This window comes from Bombus pyrosoma, linkage group LG16 (assembly GCF_014825855.1).
Source record: "Bombus pyrosoma isolate SC7728 linkage group LG16, ASM1482585v1, whole genome shotgun sequence".
Lineage (NCBI taxonomy): Eukaryota > Metazoa > Arthropoda > Insecta > Hymenoptera > Apidae > Bombus > Bombus pyrosoma.
Window position 1 is genome coordinate 5,374,427 of NC_057785.1, and position 17,482 is coordinate 5,391,908.

The 17,482-nt window shown below is 31.5% G+C and overlaps 5 protein-coding genes across 13 annotated transcripts; 2 read left to right on the forward strand and 3 right to left on the reverse strand.

Annotated features, from left to right (window-relative positions):
- The first annotated feature begins 181 nt into the window (after window positions 1-181).
- On the forward strand, window positions 182-6,549 carry LOC122576720 (merlin). 9 transcript variants are annotated; one of them, XR_006319872.1, is made up of 10 exons: window positions 182-474; window positions 636-744; window positions 828-957; window positions 1,041-1,246; window positions 1,321-1,548; window positions 1,627-2,045; window positions 2,574-2,703; window positions 2,778-3,113; window positions 3,436-3,913; window positions 4,376-6,549. XR_006319872.1 is itself a non-coding variant. In XM_043747417.1 (10 exons), the coding sequence occupies exons 1-10, from the start codon at window positions 443-445 to the stop codon at window positions 3,811-3,813; spliced, it is 1,866 nt and encodes a 621-aa protein (XP_043603352.1). In that variant the 5' UTR covers window positions 184-442; the 3' UTR covers window positions 3,814-6,549. The 9 variants fall into 9 exon arrangements, 4 of the variants coding, with proteins under 4 accessions (XP_043603350.1, XP_043603349.1, XP_043603352.1 ...); XR_006319874.1 differs by having other exon boundaries at window positions 5,828-6,549; XR_006319873.1 differs by having other exon boundaries at window positions 3,436-3,887.
- Window positions 6,165-8,287, reverse strand: LOC122576726 (peroxisome assembly protein 12). Its single transcript, XM_043747427.1, has 6 exons — window positions 7,770-8,287; window positions 7,316-7,424; window positions 7,037-7,233; window positions 6,594-6,962; window positions 6,411-6,496; window positions 6,165-6,340 (listed from the first exon to the last, which is right to left on the reverse strand). Exons 1-6 carry the CDS (start codon window positions 7,887-7,889, stop codon window positions 6,229-6,231), a joined length of 993 nt encoding a protein of 330 aa, XP_043603362.1. The 5' UTR covers window positions 7,890-8,287; the 3' UTR covers window positions 6,165-6,228.
- Window positions 8,288-8,295: 8 nt separating this feature from the next.
- LOC122576721 (transcriptional adapter 3) lies at window positions 8,296-10,880 on the forward strand. The gene is made up of 2 exons (XM_043747418.1): window positions 8,296-9,310; window positions 9,394-10,880. Exon 2 carries the CDS (start codon window positions 9,422-9,424, stop codon window positions 10,799-10,801), a length of 1,380 nt encoding a protein of 459 aa, XP_043603353.1. The 5' UTR covers window positions 8,296-9,310; window positions 9,394-9,421; the 3' UTR covers window positions 10,802-10,880.
- A 260-nt stretch (window positions 10,881-11,140) lies between these two features.
- Window positions 11,141-14,187, reverse strand: LOC122576730 (ATP synthase lipid-binding protein, mitochondrial). The gene is made up of 5 exons (XM_043747441.1): window positions 13,984-14,187; window positions 13,440-13,522; window positions 13,251-13,352; window positions 12,278-12,398; window positions 11,141-11,909 (listed from the first exon to the last, which is right to left on the reverse strand). Exons 2-5 carry the CDS (start codon window positions 13,485-13,487, stop codon window positions 11,746-11,748), a joined length of 435 nt encoding a protein of 144 aa, XP_043603376.1. The 5' UTR covers window positions 13,488-13,522; window positions 13,984-14,187; the 3' UTR covers window positions 11,141-11,745.
- Window positions 14,188-15,026: 839 nt separating this feature from the next.
- LOC122576724 (solute carrier family 25 member 40-like) lies at window positions 15,027-17,144 on the reverse strand. The gene is made up of 8 exons (XM_043747422.1): window positions 16,986-17,144; window positions 16,562-16,744; window positions 16,311-16,477; window positions 16,100-16,234; window positions 15,865-16,030; window positions 15,589-15,785; window positions 15,429-15,510; window positions 15,027-15,339 (listed from the first exon to the last, which is right to left on the reverse strand). Exons 2-8 carry the CDS (start codon window positions 16,677-16,679, stop codon window positions 15,098-15,100), a joined length of 1,107 nt encoding a protein of 368 aa, XP_043603357.1. The 5' UTR covers window positions 16,680-16,744; window positions 16,986-17,144; the 3' UTR covers window positions 15,027-15,097.
- Between the last annotated feature and the right edge of the window lie 338 nt (window positions 17,145-17,482).

Below are 17,482 nucleotides of genomic sequence, written 5' to 3' on the forward strand. Positions count from 1 at the left end.
TGTAGATCTCTTCAAAAAGAGAAAAATTATATTAAATTTATACTATTCTATTCCCTTTTCTAACATCGTCTTTAAAAATATTATTCCAAATAAATTACATTGATAAAGAATTAAGATGAAACCGCGGTATCGATCAATTGATGTTGCAGATTTCAAACTATCGAAAAACAAAATGTTAGATTATCTAGACTGTCAGTATAGTCACTGTCTCGAGCGAAGTTACTCGAATTGGCTGAAATTGGTCGAATAAACTGTTTCGAAAGACGGAGTGATTGGTTTATGTATCGCTATCAATTCTGCTGCTGTTTTTTTTTTCTCTCCGAAAATAAAGTTTGGAAAAAAGGCCAACGGAATGTGATTTAACAAGGAAATCCACGGTTCGAGAGATCGTTACACTGTTCCACGGGAATTCGAGTGGATCGAATCGTTATTACGTATTTCAATGTATTTCGTCAATATGTTGCGAATGCGTAGGTAAGGTTATCTATCATTCATATTTTTTCTGGATTATTTTGAACAATATGAGAAACAGTTAAAGCCGAACAAAGCCCCGCAAAATAATCTTAGGTGCTTTCGTTCTTTTTTTCTTCCATTTTTTTTGCGATATTGATTACCCTTCTTCTTTCGTGATGTTGAGTGAACATAATGAGGAGTAAAATGCCACCATTTCGAAGGAAAAAGTCTGGAAAATCTTTCCCCGTTAAAGTCTGTACCCTGGACGCTGAACTCGAATTCAGTTTGGAGGTTAGTTTCTACTTAAATTACTGGGTTACTTTGTTACTGTCAAATATCATGCAAACAACTACTTTAGACTATTTACATTACAGTGGAGATCAACGGGAAGAGATCTGTTCGATTTGGTCTGTCGTACGATAGGATTAAGAGAAACGTGGTATTTTGGACTCCAGTATGAAGATGCTAAAGGATTTATATCTTGGTTAAAATTGGACAAAAAAGGTGAATTATTAAATCCATTGATCATAGGCTGATTTGTTTCATAAATCATACTTTATTAATGCTTTGATGAACTTATATTTTAGTACAAGATCAGTGTATTTCTCAGCAACCTACGACACCTTTTATGTTTCTGGCAAAGTTCTATCCGGAGGATGTTGCTGAAGAATTGGTGCAAGAAGTAACACAACACTTGTTCTTCCTGCAAGTGAAACAGGCCATCCTTTCAATGGATATTTATTGTCCACCAGAGGCATCTGTTCTGTTAGCTTCTTATGCAGTTCAAGCGAAGGTGATTGTACCTTCAGTTATCTTTTTAAAATAAACATTTTTATTTATACTAATCTGTGACCTTAAATGTTATAGTATGGAGACTATGATGAAGTATCATACCGTCCAGGAATGCTCGCTAGCGAGGATTTGTTGCCACAAAGAGTTATCGATCAGTATCAGATGACGCCTGAAATGTGGGAAGATAGAATAAAAATTTGGTATGCTGATCATCGTGGAATGTCAAGAGATGAAGCAGAAATGGAATATCTAAAAATTGCTCAAGATCTTGATATGTATGGCGTAAATTATTTCCCTATTAGTGTAAGTGCAATAACATTTTGTAGATAAAATAAAATTTTTATTGTAAAAGTATTTTTATTCAGCGATATAAATTATTAGAATAAAAAAGAAACTGACCTTTGGTTGGGAGTCACGGCCTTGGGACTGAACATTTATGAGAAGGAGAACAAGCTGGCACCGAAAACAACATTCACATGGTCAGAGATACGACACATCAGTTTTGATGACAAGAAGTTCGTAATAAAGCCGGTGGAGAAAACGTCGCCGAACTTCGTGTTCTTCTCGCAGAAAGTTCGGATGAATAAACTGGTAAAAAAACAGTCAGATGTTGGCAGCTGGGTGAAGGGTTTGATAGCTTTAGGATTCGACGAACAAAACAATGACAAAGCTGCTCACATATTATTTGTTAAGATCCTGGACCTGTGTATTGGCAACCACGATCTGTTTATGAGGAGACGCAAACCTGATTCCATGGAGGTGCAACAGATGAAAGCGCAGGCCAAAGAGGAGAAGTCGAGGTACGTTTTCACACATATATATTTCGCGAGATGTTACTTAAATTTTCATTGCTTTTTAATACAACTTCAATGCGATGTTAGATATATATGATATTCTTTCTATTATAAATTAAATTCTTATAATTTGACTGTAGCTTGTGAACTCGAATGTTTTATTAACTAAAAATGAAAAAATAAGTTTAAGATATTTTTTTGATGAACTATAAAAGATGTACCTAATAATTGTATGCATGAAAAGTTTATGTATATTTCACTATAACAGTATCCTAATTAACCTCTATTTCTCTTTCCTTTTTGTTGTTTTATATTATTTTATAGGAACTGAGAAATAATTAAATAGATGTTTAAAAAGGTTAGTATATTTATTTAAACACTTAAAAGTGGAATATCTTCAAAGGAATCATGTAAATACTTCCTAAAGGTATTTTTTAATGGATAAGTAAATACTACTATATTATATTACTTTATTAACTTATTATTTTTTAAACAATGTATAACTTTTACTCTGTAATAATGTTGTTTTGTTAGGAGACAAATCGAGAGAAATAAACTGGCACGAGAAAAACAACTCAGAGAAGCAGCAGAAAGGGAAAAGGCTGCTATGGAGCAACGTCTTCTGCAATATCAGGAAGAAATTCGTCTAGCAAACGAAGCACTTGTAAGACAACATAAGTAACTTTGTATTACCGTAATACCTAAAAATTATTTTTAAAAAATTTCGTATTATTATAGAGAAGGTCTGAAGAAACTGCAGATCTACTAGCAGAGAAAAGTCGCGTGGCTGAAGAGGAGGCCATGCTATTAAGTCAGAAGGCTTCAGAGGCAGAACAGGAGATCACACGTATACGACTGAATAATATGAAGACAGAAGAGGAAAAGGTTCACCTAGAACGAAAGACCAGAGAAGCAGAATTGCTGACAGAAAGGCTGGTACAAGAATCAGAGCGAAGAGCAGCAGAAGCAGAAAAATTAAAAGATGAACTGCTGCGTGCACGAATTGCTGAAAAGGAAGCAAAGGAAAAACTGTTGGAATTCCTCAGCAGAAATGCTTACACTGCTACTATAGCTGTATGCATCCAAATCATAGGAATAATTAATAGACTGTGGATCTTTATGCAAATTTATATTTTTATGAATATAAGTTAAAAAATGAAATCTAGGTAGATAATTACTTTATTTACTAGATATTATAAGGAGTACTGTATTTTGAACATTTTATATATTTTTATATATTATGTTCATCCTGTGCATTTTTGTACCTCTTAAAATCTTCATAAATGCATAAAAATCAGCAGTCTAATAATTAAATATAATTTATAAAGTTAGAATGAAATATAGTTTTATTTCATTCATATAATTAAAATTAATACTTCTCCTAATATTTTCGTAGCCTGTGCCAAATCTATTCCCATCGACACAAGTACTTCCGTCAGATTTGCAAGCGGATCTTCAGACACTACAACTGGATACTGAACCTCTGCCAGCTGACCTAACTTCATATGATCTAATTGCCGATGGAGACGTCGATCAGCTTTCCCTGGAAATAGAGAAAGAAAGAGTCGATTACTGGGAAAAAAGCAAACACTTGCAAGAGCAACTTAGAGAATTGCGTACAGAGATAGAAGTTATGAAAGTCGGAGAGAAACAGTGCGAGTTAGATCAATTACACGAAGAACAAGTGCGACTCGGTGAGAATAAGTATAGTACGTTAAAGAAAGTGAAGTCTGGGTCCACCAAGGCCAGAGTTGCGTTCTTCGAAGAATTGTAGTTGATGTGTTCTTAAGAGGTTGAAAAATTGAACGGACGCTTTATGGAGAGGAAATGAAACGAATATGCGATTGGGTATGAAATTTTTGAATCTCAGACACGTACGTATGTATACGTTCTAGAATACTGAAACGTACGCTTTCTGTTGTAACAGTTTGATTCACCCTCTAATATTAACAATATCGATATAATTAGTAAATCATACTTAAAGTGCAGTAAAATTGTCCCTCTTGCTTGAACTTATATTTGTTTCTATCCCCTATGTATCTTTACCTATTTTGTCGTGTTAACGTACAGTTTCTAGTAATTTAGTAAGTCGATTAGTAGAATTTTGCATGAAGTACATACACAAAAATCAAAATTATTAGTAGAATTACTAGATATTAATGATTGTGTAGAAATAAGCGATTTTTGAAGTCGTATATTTTTTTTAAAGCTGCGATAATTTCAAAATACTGCTCCCTTTTTTAAACTTCAACATTCAGAAAGCATGTATTTCTTAATATTTTGTTAAATTTTAATAGAATTGGAATGAATTTTAATTCAATTTTAATGCGTTTCAGTTATGAGCTAGTATTATCATAATACATGCTTAGGTACTATTATTGTTACTATGTTAATACTCTTTAACGTGAAGTGATCAAATGTGCCTATAAAAATTTGTATCGTGCATCGCATGATTGGTAAAGGAGCTTATCGAAGACAGAGAAAACTGTATTAAAGCTGCAGTCTAGTCAAACAACTTGAGAAAGTGAACTAACTGGCGGCCAGATTCTTCATTGGTAAAGGTATAAAAAGAAACAATAGAAAATCTACTTAATTCGAACAGTTATAAAACGCAACTGCTGCGAACAAAAAATGTGATTCTTAATGAAATTACGAAAGTAAACGAAAAATTCCAATGGAATATTAATCATAATTTTAAAAGTCTGATAATGATACAAAAAAAATAACATGTATACTCATACATCAGTATAAGATTATTTTAACAAAATGGAGAGGATATTCTTTATGTAATTTTTACATAAGAAAAGTAGAAGCTTTTTATAGTTGCAAATACGTGAGGAATTGTTTATATCAACATAAAATCTTTCGAGATAATTATGTATAATTAAGGTTTTAAGATTTGTATATATAAAAAAGTTAACATAAAATTTGATCAGTGTATGAGTATATATAGCGATATTCTCGTCTTTTTTTTTTTTTTAGATAATCTATATGTAAGTGCAAATCATTGTTATTAATTTTTATGCCATAAAACGTAACTAACATAATTGCTATATGGTTAGTTTGATTAGACTAGAGCGTTAGAACTTCTATGCATTATTAATCGTGGCCTTCGAAAAAGAAATGTTCCTATCAATGTAGTAAGAAAGTCAGTGTTCAAGTATTCTACTTAATTAAGTAGGGCTTTCCAACCATTCTAAAATGTAACATATCCATCGATTATAACATAGAGACAAATGTATATAATACTTTCTGAACGAGAAAAGATTTTAATTTTTATATGAAGTAACGTATATATTGCATAATCCTATTTCCTCAACTCAAAACTTCCTTTATTATTCCTTGTTATAAAGTATGCATAGATTAAATTTTTATAAGCAGATATATAGAATTACAAAAATGGGAAATTTTTTAATATTTTGTGTATATATATACTTGAAATTAATATTTCATCACTTTCATAAATTTCTCTACGAAGCCTGTGCCATAATTTTTCATAATATCTCCAAATTGTAAGTTGGTAATATTCAATAAGATGAAGTAAAAAAAATTTTTTGGATTAGAAAACTTTTAAATTGATATCTACAATCATAAGGGTGCCTTATACATTATTAATAAGTGAACAATACTCGAACACTGATTACTTGGTAATATGGAAGTACAGGAAGGGTAAATACTTATTATATTACCTCTTAGATAATGTTCTTATATTTTGCGAATCATTTTTATTCTTAGATTCTATATAGAGTGTCGAATATTCAGTATTGAAATATATTACATTCTTTAAGATGTTTTACCAAAAGTCTGGTGCGAGTGTTCAATCGAAACCGATGACTGGAACTTCCGGCGCCGTTGTCTGTGATTCAAGTACGCGAGTGTATTGGATGCTAATTAAAACCTTCAGCTGAAATCAGTATTTTTTCTACAATATAGAGGAATGTACCTGTAAATGTTATTCACAATTGCAATTATTCAATTAGTTTATTCCACGCCAGGGAACTTTTATTTTCATGAAACTCTCGTTAACATTGAAAGTTATGTTACAATACAATGAATGCATAAATATTTTCATTACGTTCGTATTGAAGGTGATTTTGTCCTATATAATAATGATAGTGAAAGGAATTTGAGAAATAACAATCTTTTATTTACATACACAATTTTTCTGATAAAATATGCACATTATTACTTAGCCTAAATACAAACGTATTAAGTCATCTTCTTTGGCAGGATAGTTTGTCACTGGACACTTTCTTTCTGTGCGTATCACAGGAAGAATGCATTGATAGCAGAATGCATAACTGTGAAATGAAATATTTATGAATTACAATCTAAATTGGAACTTCTTACTTTTATAATGTTTACACATACCCAGATACTGAAAGTACTGTATGTATTCTGAGTGCTTTACGACAGATTGGACATATGCCTTTGTATTGCTTTGCTATTTCTGGAATCTGAAATAAATAAAAAAAATATTTTACATATAATTGCAGATTACACAAAGAAAGAACTTTAGTACATAGTTACAATTATTAATTATTATATTCTTGCCTTAGGAGGTGGTGGAATGGGTAATGATAGTAAGTTAGTTGAATAATGTTCTTGAGTCCACCATGATACAAACTGAAGGAAAAATGCTCCAAATTCAAAAGATGTAGTCACCATTCTTTGAAATATATCTACCCCATCACTAAGGCCAAAGGAATTGTTTCTAATCTTTCTTAATAGATCAGAAATACTAATTATTGGTTCTGGTTCTGCATATGTTAAAGTAATAGATAACAGCTTCAAAAGCGGGGAAGTATATGCAGATTTTCCAGAAATATAAAGTATATAATTATACAGTACCATAAATTCATATATCATAAAAATTATCGCGTTTCCTTTAATAATGCAATTACGATACAATTTTTCCCATTTCTGCAATGAAAAGTAAGCTTAAGAATTATTTGAAAAAATAAATATAAATTAAAATTAAATATGTTAATAAATACCGAGTTTGGAGCACATCCATCTAATTCTTCGAGTTTATACCTTTGACTTAACTGAGATAGTTTATTTTTTATATAAGGAAATACAACTATTAATATCAAAGAAAGATGTTTTTGCTTGTTTGATAACTTGCTTTTAATTTTCGAATCTACTACAGTTATGCGTTTTAAACCATAAAATGTTTCAGAAAATGAAGCAGCTGGAATTTATAGATCTTTTACAAATAAATATTTGTGAATTCTTCAAACTTGTATAGATATTAATAAAAATGAGTCACTTACAATATTTATTCAAGTAATACCATTGAAGAATTGTATTGAAAATTAAATAGCCTTCATCTGTCCATTTAAGAAGATGACTGTATCTTTCAATATTGAATGATATGAGAAACTAAAATTTTATAAAAGCATTTAAAAAATTAATCTTTTATTGCGAGGAAGTAGATTATTATATATTAAATAATAATATATTATTCAATAAATTATTAAATAGTTATATAATATATTTAATAAAATTAATGTTATTTTCAAATTTAAATTTCGGACTTCCGGTTTGTTAATTTAAAAAAACGTAAGAATGTTAACTATTAATGCAATCAGAACATGATAGTTTATTATCGATTTTAATTTCACAAAAATGTAGAGTACTTTTTATTAATAACATAAAAATGAAATACTTAATTATAATTGAAATTATATTATATTCTATTTTTGAAGATCAGTTTACCTAACCTACCGATAGAAATTTTTTAAAAGAGGGTTCGACAATGGATGATAATGATTCCTGTGCTATAATTTCAAAAATAGAAGGTTTTATAAATGCTGTTCCAGTTAAATGAGCTCCTTTCTCAGCCATTTTCGATTTTCCTTACTACACACTACTCTCTACTTTTTATCATTATTTATATAACGACCTATTACCCATGACGAGTAATTCTTAAAAACATGCATAATAAATTTGTTACAGATTAAAGCGAATATATTATCATGTTAATTGAAAATTATAATACAAATAATTTCGTAACATCATCAAGATTTAGCAATTTATATGTTGTTGTATTGATTATAATCTATTTGATTATAGGTTAGAATTTATTTTGGAAATACAAAAAATACGTCGTAGGTGTATAATATAATTTATGAAAATGTTGTAAATAGATATATATGTTCAACGAGTCAAGTCAAGAAATGTAAATAAAACCACGTGATTACAATCTAGAGGAAACTACAAATTAGAGAAAGCTATTTTTCCAGACATTAACCTCTTAAATGAAAAGATCTGATATATATTTATATTTTTATTTATTTCTTTTTTATGGTTAGATTAAACAAATATATCAGATTTAGCAGTTCAGTTTAAACATTTTTTACATTAATATCAAATTATCCTCGTAATTATACTACACCAGCGACTAGCCAATAACTGAAGGTGTTGCATATACTATGACCAATTATACGTTCGTAACCTATGTCGCTAACCACTGCGCTATCGTCGTCCGGTATTAGTTAGTGTCGAAATGACGGTATTTGTGCTGTCGAATGCCGTCACATATATTTCTCTCTATTTGACTCTATGACTTGACTCATTGAACAAACTATACTTGCTATAAATTTTAAATAAATCTATTTATGTTGAAAATAGTATTGGAAAAATTGTATTAAAAACATGTTATACAACAGCTTAATATTAAATTCTATTAAATTCAAGATTAAGTAATTGATCATTAAATCAAATTAATGTCAACCAATCAAAATGAATTGACACTACTAAAGCACCATTAAAGTGGTGGGGATAACGATGGTCAGTTAACAAGGGAAAATTTTGGTCAATTGACGCTGTACCATACACGCTTTAGGTACATGTAAATAGAACAGTTGTTATAGTGCTGCTGTTTAATAGGGGAGAATCGTTTAGCGATTCGACTAACCATTCTCGTATCAGTTTCTTGAACATAAAGCGAAAAATAAAAATATTTTCTTTAATAAATTCTCGAGGGTAAGATCACTAACGTCTTATGAGTCACAATTAGGTGACGTTGACTGCATATTTCATGCATTAGCCTACCAGCTGATCGGAGCGTTCATTGCGCGTACAACTTGTGGATGTTAACATAACCTAATAGCTTATGACACTTCAGAATTGTATGTGTATAACGATTGAAAATTGGAAAGTTTAAACTGAAAGGAGATAAAATCTTTTATGCAAAGTACAAAAACGTCTACTATGTGTTGAACTGAAAATTCATTTGAATGAAAAAGGTTATGCTTACAAGAAAGGTAGATAGAATTAGTCAACATAACAACCAAGCCTTATAAAGATGAGTATCTCCTAGTGAAATAATAGGCGGAATCTTTTAAAGGCACCTGTGCAAAATTAAAATTGTAACCATGTCTGGGAAAGGAAAACAAAGTTCCAAAAAGGCGGTCGTCAAAGTGCGAGAAAGTGGAAAGACTGTACAGTCTTCTGCCCTTAACTCGGATACGACTTTGGAGAATACAGAGGCCACAAAGCCTTTATCTATTTTAAAAATTGCTGACAATGGCCGCCTTCTTCCAAGGTATAGTAGTATCCTGCAACGCAGTGTGGAAGAAGGTGTAGGAATGGAAGATCTTGATACACTGCAGTTAGAACTAGAAATGCTTCTCTCCTCTGTAGTGGTGCGACACCGCATGCTTCAAGAGGAGATAGCCAATTTGTCTTCAGTAGAGGAACGCAGAGACAAAAGGTCCAAAAGTGGGAAAGGTCTTTCTCTTCTGGATAAAAAGGTCAGAGAAGAAAAGTTCAAACCTAAAGAACTTAATGTTAAAACACAGTCTCCTCTACCTGCAAAACTGTTCAAGCAAAAAGCTGTTACCAGCTCAAACTCTCAAGTCATTCCAAATGTTCATGAAATTTCAAGAATTGAAGGTTCCAAATCTGAATCACCAAAGTTGCTCTTACCAAAAAATGACACTCCCAATAAATTCTGGGCATCTGTCGATCCATATTGCACAGACATTATGTCTGATGATATTAAATTACTAGAGGAATTAATTTGCACGCACAGTGACATTAGTGACTTTAAAAAAGTCCCTCCATTAGGTCGTCATTACAGTTTAATGTGGGCACATAATGATTTGTTGCAAGAAGAAGATGCAGGTAATCCAACTAGAGATAAAAAAAAAAATCGCTCGGATGTGTCTCTGTTAGTTGGAAAAAATGACAAAAAGGCACACAGTATAGCAGGACCTCTGACTCAGAGATTAGTCTCTGCCTTGCTTGAAGAAAATGTATATGTTGCAAATAATAACACAGATAACAAACTCTTTAGGGACAGTGATCCTCCGGTTTTAAGAGATCTTACTATTCAGAACTCTATTAATTTAGAATTAAGGATGCACAAAGAACTTGTAGAGCAAGGAATTTTAGAACCAGATGCACAAAAGAAGAGTCAAGAGGACGACGAAATTTTGACTGAGATAAAACGGTGTCAGCAGGAGCTTACTGCTCTTTCCAATCATAATGTAACACAGTTAAAAAGACTGTTGAGTTTAGCTCAGGAGGAAAGCAAACGGCAAGCGTTGAAGAGGAAAATTAGTACGGCGGATAACGAAGTGATAGAACACTACAAGAAACTTATACTAGCGAAACAAAGAAAAGTACCCTTAACAAAAAAAGAACAGGAGAAAGCGTGGTCGTGTCTTCGAGAGAGGGAAAACCTTTTGGACCAGTTGAACATGTTACCACACAACAACGTAGAACCCCTAGGTTTCGGCACTACGACCTAAATGCAATTTTTTACTGTATTGTACAATATCGTGATAAAACTATGTATAAAAATTGAATAATATCAGTCTAATTTTTAAATCGAACGGTGTAACATTTATTTTAAAATATTTTCTTTGAATTACTTATTTTTTATTTCAACAATAGATTTGATTACTTAATTTTGCCAATATTAATCATTTTTATAAATTAATCTGGAGTAATATTCATACTGCCAGCCATTGCATAATTTAATAAAACTGATCTTCAGAATGAACTTCTACCAAAGAGAGAGTAATTATCTCTTTACTTTAATTATAACTAGAATCTAAGGATGAGGTTTAAACAGAATCGTTCATAGATTCAATAATAATGTCACGACAAGTGTTTATTCAATATCACTGTACAGTTTTCTTCGTCCAGTTACCTTTAATAACGTGCGCACGCGATGGCACAACAATGATGAACAATTTTCAGGGTAACAAAAATGTACTATGCCTTAATATTTGATAACATTAAAAGTGATGGATATATGCGTATTATAATCTTGCAGGCAGAGCTGTCGTATTTTTCTGTTTTTCATCCTTTAATAAACTTTTATGTAACGTTCTTAGTCGTTTCTCATTACACTGAAATATGTTATTGTAGTAATGTGAAGTTTTTACGCTACAATGATATTACAGTAGACCATGAAATGATTACAAATCAGTTCGAAAGGCCCCGAAGGGGTGGAGGACGGTCCGATCGATGATCCAAATATACGTATACAGCCGCCATTTTTTTTCAGTTCATTGTCGTACCGTCGCATACCCCGTCGAACCGGATAATCGAGCATCTCTAATGATTTCATGGCATCCCGTACACCAAATGCAACTACCGCTGCTTCCCTTGCAGGAATCAAAGGATGCTGCTTTGGCAGTGACGCACTAAAACTAGTAGTATTGTGTTTTTATGCGATTTTGGTGACTTAGAACGCGAACAAGAGCAAGAAAGCCATCATAAGACAGAAGAGACCCATGGCCTCGGACAGGGCAAAGCCCAGGATGGCGTATGAGAACAACTGCTGTTTGAGAGAGGGATTCCTGGCATAGCCAACGATTAAAGAACCAAACACTGAACCAATTCCTGCACCTGAAATCAATAACAGTACATTTAAGTCTTTGTTTTATGATTAGTCAAAGGAATGAAACTTATAATATAACTTTACTACTGCATGGAGGAATTGGGATCAAAAGGCAAATAATATAAGGAATGCTATCATCAAGCAAAAGAGACCCATTGCTTCTGATAAAGCAAAGCCAAGGATAGCATAATTGAAAACTTGTTGCTTTAAGGATGGATTTCGGGCATAACCGATTATGAGGGATCCAAAAATCAAACCAACACCAATTCCTGGAATAGAAATTTGGGACTTTTTCTAATGAGAAATGTGAATGTTAGATAAGGAATCATAATGGATTAGAATTTTTGTAATTGATGAAGATGAAGAATATACGCACCTGATCCAGCGACTCCCACGGTGGCGGCACCAGCACCAATGAATTTCGCAGCAGAATCGATATCACGGCTGATTGCGGATGTCTGGAAACTACGCACAATCGAGGACTGCACCAGTGGAGACTATAAAATAATCATTCAAATAATTAAAGAAAAAATTCTGTAAAATTAAAAAGAGAACAACATTTTAAGTATTTGAAAGTCTTACAAGGTCAAAAAAGTTTAAATTTAATCTAAAGAATGTCATGTCCAGTAATAATTTCTACTATAGTACTACATATATTACATAAAGTTGATCTACTTTTACCTCTAAAATAACATGCCTTACATAATCTTTATGTTCATTGATTTTGCATGTGTAATCAATATTTTGATGCAATAAAGTAAATTTGGTTTATCATTTAGAATTAAAAAACATATTTTGTTTTCTTTAATACACAACACTCAATTTTGTTTCCAAGAAAACAATGAAAATATTACTGTCTTATTCACAATTCCAGGTTATCAAATTTAATTCTATTGACAAAGAATATATCATTAAAATCATTTGTTGCTTCAAGTCTTTTCATGATATCAATTGAAACTAAAAAAAATTATTTAACTAATCCATAGCTGAAAAGATATCCATAACTGAATCCATTTGTTAAAAGATAATTATTTCTAGTTATATCTTACATCCCTTAAATTCCTTATTTCGGTCAATTAAATAATTTTATTCACAATAAACCCCAACTTAATTCAACTTTATATTTTCCATGACATAACTTTAGATTGCAACAGTACAGTTGAATAATTCAACACAGCTCAAAGCCCTAGATGATATATGTCAATGAATTACCAAAAATGAACAAATTTATTTCACAAATCTTTTGTTTCTCTCTGAAAAGCAAAAAAGCTTGGAATTATGAAAATATAGCGACTTATATAACCCGGTAACGGGAATAGGTTATGCAATGCTCAATGAAAAATATTTACAGCACTGATTGGAGTCTGGATCTGGTTCTGTTGTATAGACTGGCTGTGATTCACTACGGCACTGCTCAGCGGCCGAATGTAGTTCTTACTTCCAGCGAACAACTGAAAATCCGGTGTAAATTCTAAGATTGAAGATTATATAATAACGTGTAATATGAAATCAAACTGAAAATGAAAAAATATACTCACGGCCGACCTGGTGACGATGGGTGCGATGAATTTGGTGCAAGCGTACATGATGACGTTTGAAGTGTGGCTGCTTTAGGGAGTATCTGAAACAAGGAACGTTTCGAAAAATCGAAGACCACGAGTTGCCACCAAGGTGTGCTGTAATGTAACCCGGTGGATACCAGCGAATGACTGGCCATGAGATGGGACGTACGTAGCTTAGTATTACGTAACATTCCTGATGGGATCGTTATGTGAGATTCGGGAGTCAAAATTAACTCTAGTATCACAACTCGAGTATCGCCTAATTTCTGTTATCAAGAATAAAAGTAAAAACCGCAATGCAATGAATGGCCGACGAAAGAATACAAAATGGCCACTTCTCGTACTTTGCCTTCCGCTCGCTTAATTAATTTCTTCTTTGCGATTATCTAAGAATTTGTAAATTATGATTCTTAATGATATTTTACATTAAAATATGATATTGAAAAAATAATTAATGAGAAATCTTGAGAGTTTTTCTTTTATTTCAAACGATTTTGAGTTAACAGGAGGTCAGACTTACCAGAGTATAGTAAGAAGAGGCGGTGAGAAGACCCGGCCTTTGGAATGTTCAATTGATGAGAGAGTAGTGAACGAATCGCTTGTCGAACGAACAATCTCCACTGAACGAACCGAACCGACTTCCGTGCAGTGACCTATTCACTACTTGCAACACCTCGACTCTCACCGAACACGATTATCGACCAACCGAATTTAGCCGAACGCTTCTGCGTCTGCAGTAACTAATAAATACATTTGCTATTATGTATTTCCGGAAATCTTCCAACTCCCAAACCTTTAAATGTTTTACATTAAAATTCGTATTATTTTTTATCGTTGCTCTTTCTGATAAAATTTTCTACACATTGTATTGAAACAAAAAGATGGATGATTTAAACATTTTAAAATATCGACTAGTGTAAACACTCGTTTGATTCATATTTGTGCTAGGGATTTTTTTGCAATATTTCTATGGTGAAGATATGGTTGGTTTCTATGAAATTGGACTAGAGGTTAAGATTATAAAGGTTACCTTTGTATAATATGTAGGTATGCATTTTAGTGATTTGACCCAATTTTAACTATTTGATTTTTTGTCCCTCTTTATGAAATAGTGCAAAGTTTTAAAGATTTAATATTCTTTTACATTAATGCATTTAGTGTTCAAAATTTACCATAAAGGTTGATTAGGTTTTGAATCTTTACAGTGCCAATAATTTTTTAAATGGTAGAAATTTTTTCATCTACTCAAACATGTTTAAGTAAATTTGTTAAAACATAATCTAATCTTTTTAAATATTGAAGTAATTAAACTAAAGAAATATTATATTTTCATGAAATTTGGTGCTTTCTTAATAAAATGATAAGTACATTAATTTTTCAAGCTCTCATAATTGATTTCCTGTTTTTGTGATAAAGTGAAGCTTGAAAAGAAAAAGTCTGAAGTCAAATAGTCAAAATTGGGAAAGTTACTAAATTGCATAATTACCTCTTCATATTTTAATAGTCTTCAATTCTTAGTTTATACATAGCTTACTTTTCCTGTCAAATATTTAAAATCTTGAATAAAGTTTTAAATAAAATTTATTCGTTCTCTTTGAGTATAATATATTATGGTATAAAATATGACATGCACGTCATTCTACGCTTTTCCGTTTGTGTTTTAGAAGCTGTAAATCGTTCTCATATTGAAGTATTTGGTTAGCATTGTATACTTGAAAGAATTGTTTCCCATGTTCAAATGTCGCAATCATAATCGCACAAGCTGGAGCTACTTTAATTACACGCGGAATTAGTCCTGTAAATAATCCTCTCACTCCATTTTGCGTATAAATTTTTTGTATTACAGTCCACGTTCCGCCAATACGTCCAGGTTTATCTGTAATTCATATTCTTGTTAAAGAAAGATACAGAAATGTGAGAAATGTAGAGATATAAAAAGAAAGTAGAGAATGAAACTTATAATACCTGAATAAATCTCTTTCTCACCCATTTCTATTTGTCTATGTGTCTTCACAACGTCAAATGGTATAGTTAAAAATGCGGCTATCTATAAAATCAATATGTATATAGTATTTTTATATCTCTGTCGTTATCATTAAAGTTAGAATATAAACAAAACACCCACAGATCCAGCTATAGCACCTGCTATGAAGTTAAAAGTAAAAGTCTGTTGAGTCACTTGAAACTTTTGCTTTATAGTTTCGTAATTTAACCAGTAAATCGCACTAAAGGGTACATCACGTAGAAGAGTACTAGTTAATCCCATCCATAAGCCAGGAACCCCACTATATTTTATAACAGTTTTCAATGCTTGAAGAATTTCTAAAAGAGATAGATATAAATATTACATTATTATTGTGCATAATTTATGATGTGAAGAATAATAAGCACAAGAAATTACCTGCATAACTTAATCTCTGAGATTGCATCTTTGTTCTAATTAACTCTAATGGGCTCACTAAGGTTGCAGCCCAAATCCGTGCTGTAGCCCCAGCCAACATAGGAATCCAGAATGGCTGTTCCATGGTAACTCCACTAACTTTTCTGTAGTTGTTATTATATTTATCCTATGAACATATGAATAATATTAGAAAATGGAGAAAGATTTAAACGAAGTTGAAGGGAAGTTTATATACCTTAAGATATAATCTTAACTGTTCATATGAAACAAAATACACTATGGTTGCAGGTACAGCTAGAACAAGAGTAGGACTTAAACCACTCCATAGTGAAAGAATACCTTCATTCTTGCTAATCTTCATAAGGGCATCCTATAAATGAATTATTCTATATTATTTAATTAGTCTTTATTATGGTTTAAATTTTACCAAAAATTTTTCGTCATACCACTGTGCCATTAAACTTTCCATTTCCTCTAGCCCATATTGGACCTTTCCCATTTAGACAAGGACATAAATGATCCATTAAGCCATTACAATAAAGAAAACATTTGTTAGAGAGCATTGCTTTCTGCTGTGCTTGTAATCTGATCTTAACTACATCCAAAGGAGTAACTACAAAAGAAGTTTGTAATATTTTCTCTATAGAATTAGTTTTTTTTGTAAAAATATGTTGTATTAAACAAGAGTAAATCTTACCAAAAATTGACGTAATAAAAGCACCTGTACAAGAAGCAATAATTTGTTGATATGGTCTGACTCGAAACCTTGGATCATCCAGATCCATGTTTGGAGGTATGCCGCTTAACTTATTCATTTCCAAATTTTATTTCCCTTCCGCATTTAATAACATCTTTGTTTGTAAATCATTTTTTGATCATTCTAGAATTAAGAAGACAATGACATGTGTTTACCAACATGATGAAATAGTTGTTAATTTATCAATTTCACGAGATTTTGTTACTATCCGAACGTAAATAATTTAAAAGAGTAAAAACAATTATATGTATTAATTATTTATGTGTAATTTTGTTAGAGTTTATTAAAAAATTCTTAAAATAAAAATTAATAACGATGATAGTATGGTTGATCTAAAATTAATGACTGTCTTTCAATGACTTACCTTTTATTTGGTTCCAGCACATGGTCCTAACTCATGCAATATTCGTTTATGTCATAAAATTACGACTTTGTATAGAAAACCATACTTGTAAATCGGTCTGCATTTCATGAAAAAATAACATTGCACTATATAGTCAACCATTCATTGGACGATTCTATGATTGGGAAGTCTATGGTCATGTGACAAATTTAAAAAAAGTATCTATTAGATACTTGTACTTAGATTATTTTTAGTACTAATTACGCTTTAGTTACTGAGGTATAAAGTAAATTTATATTTATTTATTCAGATAACAATAGAATGAAAATGAGATTTTAATGAAATGTATCAATTCATTTGTCTTATAAGAATCGCTATTGAGTTTGAATTTTGAGTTTAATATTTTTTCTCGTGATATAAATAAATTGCTGTTTCTCTTAAAATTCATGAAAATTTCTAAATATATATATTAATTTTAAATTAAACAGAAAATTGCCAAGAACAATTAAGATTTTCTT

Excerpts from the sequence above, each read along its gene's own strand:
- LOC122576720 (XM_043747414.1), top strand. The coding sequence starts at position 443 with ATGTATTTCGTCAATATGTTGCGAATGCGTAG. Across the intron at positions 1,247-1,320 it reads CTTATGCAGTTCAAGCGAAG|TATGGAGACTATGATGAAGT; the intron begins GTGATTGTACCT and ends TAAATGTTATAG. Across the intron at positions 2,046-2,573 it reads GCCAAAGAGGAGAAGTCGAG|GAGACAAATCGAGAGAAATA; the intron begins GTACGTTTTCAC and ends TTGTTTTGTTAG.
- LOC122576730 (XM_043747441.1), bottom strand. The coding sequence starts at position 13,487 with ATGTACGCTTGCACCAAATTCATCGCACCCATCGTCACCAGGTCGGCC. Across the intron at positions 13,353-13,439 it reads CCATCGTCACCAGGTCGGCC|TTGTTCGCTGGAAGTAAGAA; the intron begins GTGAGTATATTT and ends CCGGATTTTCAG. Across the intron at positions 11,910-12,277 it reads CGTGGGAGTCGCTGGATCAG|GTGCAGGAATTGGTTCAGTG; the intron begins GTGCGTATATTC and ends TATTGATTTCAG.
- LOC122576724 (XM_043747422.1), bottom strand. The coding sequence starts at position 16,679 with ATGAATAAGTTAAGCGGCATACCTCCAAACATGGATCTGGATGATCCA. Across the intron at positions 15,786-15,864 it reads TCAGAGATTAAGTTATGCAG|AAATTCTTCAAGCATTGAAA; the intron begins GTAATTTCTTGT and ends TATCTCTTTTAG. Across the intron at positions 15,340-15,428 it reads TGAGAAAGAGATTTATTCAG|ATAAACCTGGACGTATTGGC; the intron begins GTATTATAAGTT and ends TATGAATTACAG.
- LOC122576726 (XM_043747427.1), bottom strand. The coding sequence starts at position 7,889 with ATGGCTGAGAAAGGAGCTCATTTAACTGGAACAGCATTTATAAAACCT. Across the intron at positions 7,425-7,769 it reads CTTTTAAAAAATTTCTATCG|TTTCTCATATCATTCAATAT; the intron begins GTAGGTTAGGTA and ends ATAAAATTTTAG. Across the intron at positions 7,234-7,315 it reads GTATTACTTGAATAAATATT|CTGCTTCATTTTCTGAAACA; the intron begins GTAAGTGACTCA and ends TATAAATTCCAG.
- LOC122576721 (XM_043747418.1), top strand. The coding sequence starts at position 9,422 with ATGTCTGGGAAAGGAAAACAAAGTTCCAAAAAGGCGGTCGTCAAAGTG.